Genomic DNA, 8,223 nt, shown 5'->3' on the forward strand with positions numbered 1-8,223 from the left:
AAGATGACAATGCACGGCCTCATCGTGCTCGCATAATCCAACACTTTCTTGCTGACCGTGGTGTAGAGCATATGGAGTGGCCCTTCCATGTCCCCGGATATGAATCTGATAGAGAACTTTTGGGCAGAATTAACGCGTCAAATCGACCACTTGGACCAGCAGCCGAACTCTGTGCATGAATTGCAGCAGGCTATTGTCACTGCATGGCAAGCGATTCCTGTCCAAACCTTGGCAAATCTCATGAACAGCATGCCTCAACGTGTACGTGCTCCCCTGAATGCTCGTGGGGGTTACACGAAGTACTGAACTGTAATTTTACTGTCCGTAATCCCAGTCGTAATTTAACTTTTGTTTTTGTTAAAAAAAAATTTGGCTAATGTGCAAAATAAAGAGATACTTCTGGAAAACGTACAGAAGTTTAACACAGTACTGTCCATGAATTGAGTTCGATATCAGTTTACATCACTTTCAAGGATCAATTTATTTGTTTCGAAATGTCAAATGTGGTTTTTGTTTCTTTTAAAGGTCACATTAACAAAATCTAGAATAAATTCAACATAATTCCAATGAACTTTTGGTTCTAAGACATCTTGAAAAGTAAGTTCACCCCCACAAAAAAAATATTCCATATTAAATGCCAAGTCTGTAATTTGACTGGATGAATCGTAACAACCTGCATCGATTTACTTGGAATATGTCATTAAATCCTGATCAACTTATCTCTTCCTCTCTACCACTCTCCTAATCTACCGCTCTCCTACTCTCTACCGCTCTCCTACTCTCTACCGCTCTCCTACTCTCTACCGCTCTCCTACTCTCTACTGCTCTCCTACTCTCTACCGCTCTCCTACTCTCTACCGCTCTCCTACTCTCTACCGCTCTCCTACTCTCTACCGCTCTCCTACTCTCTTCCGCTCTCCTACTCTCTACCGCTCTCCCACTCCCTACCGCTCTCCCACTCTCTACCGCTCTCCTACTCTCGACCGCTCTCCTACTCTCGACAGCCCTCCTACTCTCGACCGCCCTCCTACTCTCGACCGCCCTCCTACTCTCGACCGCTCTCCTACTCTCGACCGCTCTCCTACTCTCGACCGCTCTCCTACTCTCGACCGCTCTCCTACTCTCGACCGCTCTCCTACTCTCTACCGCTCTCCTACTCTCTACCGCTCTCCTGCTCTCTACCGCTCTCCTGCCCTCTACCGCTCTCCTGCCCTCTACCGCTCTCCTGCTCTCTACCGCTCTCTACCGCTCTCCTCCTCTCTACCACTCTCCTCCTCTCTACTGCTCGCCTCTCTCCTACTTTCTACCACTCTCCTACTCTCTACCGCTCTCCTACTCTCTACCGCTCTCCTACTCTCTACCGCTCTCCTACTCTCTACTGCTGTCACTGCAACATTTTCACCACCACCGCTCGCACCTGATTGTTCAACTATCTATACCTTCCTGTATTATATACGAGAAAGAGTACCTGGGGTTACCAGGTAACAATGAGTCGCTTCCTGATGTGAATATGAAGAGAGGGGGAGGAGGAGAGGAGGGAGGGGGAATGGAAGGGGAAGGGGTTGTAAGTTACATAACAGAACTTTTTGACAAAATCCCAATACCAACCCATGCTTAAGACAATGATTTCTCCTGCATCATGTGGTGTGCAGAGTGGTCCAGACACCATCAACAGCGAGTCATCCTCGTTGAATTGGCAGTAGCGCACATACTGCCATCCATGCGGGCGCAGGCAGACACTGTGTCGCAGTGTCACAGCCGTACCCAATGCCCATATCTGCCAGTCAGTCAATGGCACCAACAAAATTAACATTCAAAACAACGTGTAACTAAACAGGTTAAAATTTGGAGAATTTAATTCATTTAACGGTAATTTTATAAACCTGGACCATTGGAATAACCACTATATTCAAAAGCGATTGCACATAACTAAGTTCCTTCTTCCTGGTATTTCAGCTCCCACTCGTCACATATGCAATACACCCTTCGACCATGACCACTCATTATTATCTGATCACTTTATCTCGGACCTCTTACCCTGAAGTCACAACAAATCAAACTCCATGCGAAATTCCCCCAATTTTGTTTCTACAATTGCTTATTGACCTTTATGGTGCAGTCTTTGGCACACGAGGCAAAGTGTCGGCCGTCTCCTGAGAAGGTCACGTGCAACACCTCGTCCACATGCACGTGCAACTGCACCACCTCCACACAAGGCACAGCCTCATGAAGCCGACGGAACTCAGCCTGCCAGGACTCTGCTCCTGCAGCACAGATCACGTGTAAGGGCTCGAGTTCAGTAAAACATAAAACAAATAAATCGGTATTGCTATTTTAGAATGAAGAGCATATGAAACATTGTGAACATCCATCAGTGTAAAATGATACTTGGTATTTATTTAATACCAATACGGTTGTGTTTACATCGTAAATCCTCTTTAGTTTGCGCATTGCTGTTTTTCACGGCAAAATGTCACAGTGATTTAACCATCAACCACGATCTGTGCTCGGAAGACCAAATATCCAAGCTGACCATGAGAGGTATTTGCTGCCTTGGCATTCTCTGTTGAGTAAGGTCGTTCCTCGGTACTCTTCAGACTACTCCATGAAGAATGGCTTCCCATTTTGGGCTGAGGCCCCTGCATCACAATCTCGACCAGTGATATTTTCTATAATACAGCCATTAACCTTCCCCATCAAAGCTCTCTGACTCACACATTACTTCTCGGCTCTCCTCTTTTCTTTCATAACTCATTCCCTTCTTTGTTGCATCCATCTGTTTTCCCACTATCTGTATGTTACATGTCTTACTTCAGTCACATGACATTCCCCTATCCCATGGGCAGAGACTTTGCATTAAAAAAAAAAATCACACCCGGAACTTGTGGGTGCTGTTGAGGCCAAAGCCCTGAGGCTCATTGGAGGAAGTTGAAGCTCAACGTATACATACACCTGGCCCTCCGCTGGCACATGACAGGTCTCATTTTACATTTTGTCAACTCTCTTCTCACCTTGCACCATCAGCATTTTCAATCACCTATCTCACTCCAGCCCCATTTGCTGACAAAACACTCATCATCCAGCTCACTCCTTGTTTCCCCAAGTGAATCCAGGTGAACAGCTCACCTCCAACCCTTTTTGCTTTGGTCCCTGCAACCACCTTCCTGCATGATTCCAGTCCTGCTCCTCCTTTCATTCATAAAAAATACCGTAGAAATGGGGGGAATAGGGACAGCAAGGTGAATAGGGACACAAACTGAAAAAAAGTTCGGAAACTTTTTTCGCTGAAAATTGATAACCATACTGATTTGTTGATATTTGGGTTGAAAGTGTTCTCTTGTTTTTTTAAAAAGCAACTTATAGTCCCTATTAACCCCATATATGGATTAAATAGGAATAAATAGGATTTTTATGGCTGTCCCTATTCACCCCGTTTTACGGGAAAATAGGGACAGTCACTACGACACACAACAACATGCATTTTAAAGGCCATTTTCCCTGCTAGAGCGGGGGTTAGCCTTGCGGTCCCCATGACAATCTTCTCCATTTTGCCCTATTTTCTGCATCTCCCCTTGTTAACCCCCTTGCCCGCATTTCTTCTTCCACCATCTTTAGCCAAGTCTTTCTCGGTCTTCCCCGTCCTCTACGTCCTTCTACATTCATTTCCATCACTCTTCTCAACCAGTCACTTTCATCCTTCCTCAACACATGACCAAACCATCTCAACCTGTTCCTCCTCACAGCATCAATCACAGGCTCTATTCCCATCATCTTTCGCAATTCATCATTTGTCTTCCTCTCTCTCAACGATACTCAGCACATCCACCGAACCATTCGCATTTCCACCCTTTCCAGCCTTCGTTGCTGTTCTACGTTCATTACCCATGTCTCGCTCCCATAAATCATAACACTTCTCACACATGCAGCATACACCTTTCCTTTCAGCTTCAACGACACTCCCCTCCTCGTCAGCACGCCACTCAGTTCCCGAAACTTCTTCCATGCACATCTCACTCAAGCAACCGTTGCCGAGTCTGATCCACCTTCTCCATTCAGCATGTCTCCGAGGTAGCAAAATGTTTTCACACCTTCCAGTTTCACGCCATCTCCAAGATCCAACTCAACATTTCCTCCATCTGCAGCTCCCTCTGTGCACACCTTACATTTGAATGTAGCTGCCACACTGGTTAATGACCCTCTCAGACCACTACATTTTTGATGAACCCACTCAGTGCACATTGTACACTGAATGGAGTTCACTCCGACACCCTTCCTGCACACAGCACATGGCCACTTCCCAGTTCTTTCCACCTCACCACATGCTTTACCACTTGCCATCACCTTCGTCTTTCCGATATTCACCTTCAGACCTTTTGTCTCCATACATTCCTTCCACTTGTTCATCTTTTCCTTCAGTCCATCCATACTTTCCGCAATCAACACCAGATCATCTGCATACAACAACTCCCACGGTAAACCCTCCTTTACGTTCTGAGCCAGCACCTCCATCACAGCTACAAATAGTAATGGACTTAGTACCGACCCCTGATGCACTCCCACCTTCACCTCAAACTCACCACTGTTCCCGTCCTTCGTCCTTACAGCTGTGCGCGCTCTTTTGTACATTGCCATCACTACTCTGATCAACCATTCCTCCACTCCTAACTTCCTCAAGCCCATGTCAATACTTTCACATGCCAAGGAAGGCAGTGAAAGCACTCCATTTATCATCAAGAGTTGATCCCTTGCTATAGGTTTTTGTGGTTCAAGCCAGACATGAACACTGTCAACAAATGTCCATGAAAACAATGGGAAAGTTTGTACATTATCTATCTAGTATCTATACCATAAAAAGGAGCCGTGCGTGCGAGTTCCACCCATTGGTTGGACAGCTCACCTGACTCTATCCAAAATTTATAAACTATGGCTGCCAATTGAGGGACCCTTTAGAATTACCCATTAGAACCCTTTTTCTCAAGCAGCGCTTTTACTGTGGAGGTTACGCACGTTTGCTATTATTTCAGACTATTTTATCTTAATAATGTGACTGATTTCTGTGAAGTCAAAGCGATAATAGGGGAGCAGAAAGCGGTTAATATTCCGAAGACGTCCGTTTCGAAGTGGTTCCGTCTGTTTCGACGTGGGAATGCCCATTTGCTTTTATGAGCGGGAGGAGGGTGAGAGTAAAGATGGGACAACTTTGGAAGGGGAGGAGGGATTGAAGACTTTCAGTGCGTGGAGGCGTGGGGGTTTGAACGCTTGAGTGTGGGGAGAGGATCGAAGATTTCCCTACCCATAACGAAATCAAACGTCTAGGGGCGGCCTTCCTCTAAAACCATCTTTTTTCGCATGCAGCATACAGGGGGTGGGGAGGGTGAGGGAGGAGCAGGGGAGAGGGAGCGGCAGGGGTGGGGAGGAGTGAGGGGCAGGGGTGAGGGAGAGGGCAGGGTGGGAGGGGGGAAGAGGGAATGAGCAGGGTGGGGAGGGAGGAGGGAAGGGGGGTGGTGGCAAGAGAGGGGAGGGATAGAGGTGAGAGAGAAGGGGCAGTGTTTGGGGGGTGGGGAGAGGGAGGAGCTGGGGGTGGAGGGAAGGGGTGGGGTGGAGGGGAAGGGGTGGGGTGGGGTGGAGTGGGAAGGGAGTGGAAGGGTGGAGGTGAGACGGAAGGGCCGGGGAGAGGGAAGGGCCAATGTGAGAGGGAGGGGGGAGGGGTTAAGATGTGAGGAGAGAGGGGAGAAGTTAAGATGTGAGGGGAGAGGGGAGGGGTTAAGATGTGAGGGGAGAGGGGAAGGATTAAGAGGCGAGGGGAGAGGGGAGGGGTTAAGATGTAAGGGGAGAGGGGAGGGGTTAAGAGGCGAGGGAAGAGGGGAGGGGTTAAGATGTGAGGAGAGAGGGGAGGGGTTAAGAATAAGATATGAGGGGAGAGGGGAGGGGTTAAGATGTGAGGAGAGAGGGGAGGGGTTAAGATGTGAGGGGAGAGGGGAGGGGTTAAGATGTGAGGGTAGGGGTTAAGGGGTTAAGATGTGAGGGTAGGGGTTCAGGGGTTAAGATGTGAGGGGAGGGGTTAAGATGTGAGGGTAGGGGTTAAGGGGTTAAGATGTGAGGAGGGAGGGGAGGGGTTAAGATGTGAGGGTAGGGGTTGAGGGGTTAAGATGTGCAACACATAAATAACGTCAACAAACACAACATTGGGGGATATTATAAAATAAAACTTGGAGGGTTTAGGAAGGAAGTCTGCGAGAGTTTTCACCATGGCGATTGTTGACGCCAGATGTGAAATGACATGCCGGAGTATTTTGTCACAATGTTTGTTACTTAAAGGTATCGAGTAATTATCGGTAGACAAGTCGCGCGGATGTTCGGCCTGCACCAGGTTGCCGACAGAGCTTTGATTTAACGCTAATGAAAGGTGTCCGCGCCAGCTTGGCTCGCCTGACCCGGGCGTCGTGTCACAGATCGAGGAATGCCGAAGTGCCGGTAGAAAAGGTCTCTCCAGAGGAAGTCGTCGTTCGATACTTGGCACCACTGTCGGCACACCGCTCCCGCCGTCAGCAGGTCGCGCACCCCGAGCGCTGAGAAGAGCTCCAGCAGCACCGGGTCGGGCAACCGCGGGCATTCCATCCCGGAAAGCCGTAATGGACGTACAGTAGTCGGGAATCACAGATGCACTGTACCAATCCGCCGATTCCAACGCTCACTTTCGACATCTAGCACCGGCACAAGAACTACCTCATCCGGATTAAGATGTAACACCCCCACATAAACTACCTCATCCGGATTAAGATGTAACACCCCCACAGAAACGACCTCACCCGGATTAAGATGTAACACCCCCACAGGAACGACCTCACCCGGATTAAGATGTAACACCCCCACAGAAACTACCTCATCCGGATTAAGATGTAACACCCCCACAGAAACTACCTCATCCGGATTAAGATGTAACACCCCCACAGAAACGACCTCACCCGGATTAAGATGTAACACCCCCACAGAAACTACCTCATCCGGATTAAGATGTAACACCCCCACAGAAACTACCTCATCCGGATTAAGATGTAACACCCCCACAGAAACTACCTCATCCGGATTAAGATGTAACACCCCCACAGAAACTACCTCATCCGGATTAAGATGTAACACCCCCACAGAAACGACCTCATCCGGATTAAGATGTAACACCCCCACAGGAACTACCTCATCCGGATTAAGATGTAACACCCCCACAGAAACGACCTCATCCGGATTAAGATGTAACACCCCCACAGAAACGACCTCATCCGGATTAAGATGTAACACCCCCACAGAAACGACCTCATCTGGATGAGGATGTAACACCCCCACAGAAACGACCTCATTCTGATTAAGATGTAACACCCCCACAGGAACGACCTCATCCGGATTAAGATGTAACACCCCCACAGAAACGACCTCATCCGGATTAAGATGTAACACCCCCACAGAAACTACCTCATCCGGATTAAGATGTAACACCCCCACAGAAACTACCTCATCCGGATTAAGATGTAACACCCCCACAGAAACTACCTCATCCGGATTAAGATGTAACACCCCCACAGAAACGACCTCATCCGGATTAAGATGTAACACCCCCACAGGAACTACCTCATCCGGATTAAGATGTAACACCCCCACAGAAACTACCTCATCCGGATTAAGATGTAACACCCCCACAGAAACGACCTCATCCGGATTAAGATGTAACACCCCCACAGAAACTACCTCATCCGGATTAAGATGTAACACCCCCACAGAAACGACCTCATCCGGATTAAGATGTAACACCCCCACAGAAACTACCTCATCCGGATTAAGATGTAACACCCCCACAGAAACTACCTCATCCGGATTAAGATGTAACACCCCCACAGAAACTACCTCATCCGGATTAAGATGTAACACCTCCACAGAAACGACCTCATCCGGATTAAGATGTAACACCCCCACAGAAACTACCTCATTCTGATTAAGATGTAACACCCCCACAGAAACTACCTCATCCGGATTAAGATGTAACACCCCCACAGAAACGACCTCATCCGGATTAAGATGTAACACCCCCACAGAAACGACCTCATCCGGATTAAGATGTAACACCCCCACAGGAACTACCTCATCCGGATTAAGATGTAACACCCCCACAGAAACTACCTCATCCGGATTAAGATGTAACACCCCCACAGAAACGACCTCATCTGGATGAGG

At 48.1% G+C, this 8,223-nt stretch overlaps 1 protein-coding gene across 5 annotated transcripts in view; it reads right to left on the bottom strand.

Annotated features, from left to right (window-relative positions):
* Window positions 1-6,669, bottom strand: part of LOC137439130 (F-box/WD repeat-containing protein 5) — a 36,776-nt gene extending 30,107 nt beyond the window's left edge. For 2 of the 5 annotated variants that reach the window (XM_068134845.2, XM_068134842.2), the window contains exons 1-4: window positions 6,435-6,654; window positions 3,127-3,189; window positions 2,107-2,264; window positions 1,609-1,777 (exon numbers count right to left, since the gene is read on the bottom strand). In XM_068134845.2, coding sequence (XP_067990946.2) covers window positions 1,609-1,777; window positions 2,107-2,264; window positions 3,127-3,189; window positions 6,435-6,618 — 574 coding nt within the window. In that variant the 5' untranslated portion in view covers window positions 6,619-6,654. Of the gene's footprint in view, window positions 1-1,608; window positions 1,778-2,106; window positions 2,265-3,126; window positions 3,190-6,429 lie in introns of all 5 variants that reach the window. The other 3 variants (XM_068134843.2, XM_068134844.2, XM_078767779.1) reach the window with 3 other exon arrangements.
* Between the last annotated feature and the right edge of the window lie 1,554 nt (window positions 6,670-8,223).

This window comes from Myxine glutinosa, chromosome 13 (genome assembly GCF_964187855.1).
Source record: "Myxine glutinosa chromosome 13, kmMyxGlut1.1, whole genome shotgun sequence".
NCBI lineage: Eukaryota > Metazoa > Chordata > Myxini > Myxiniformes > Myxinidae > Myxine > Myxine glutinosa.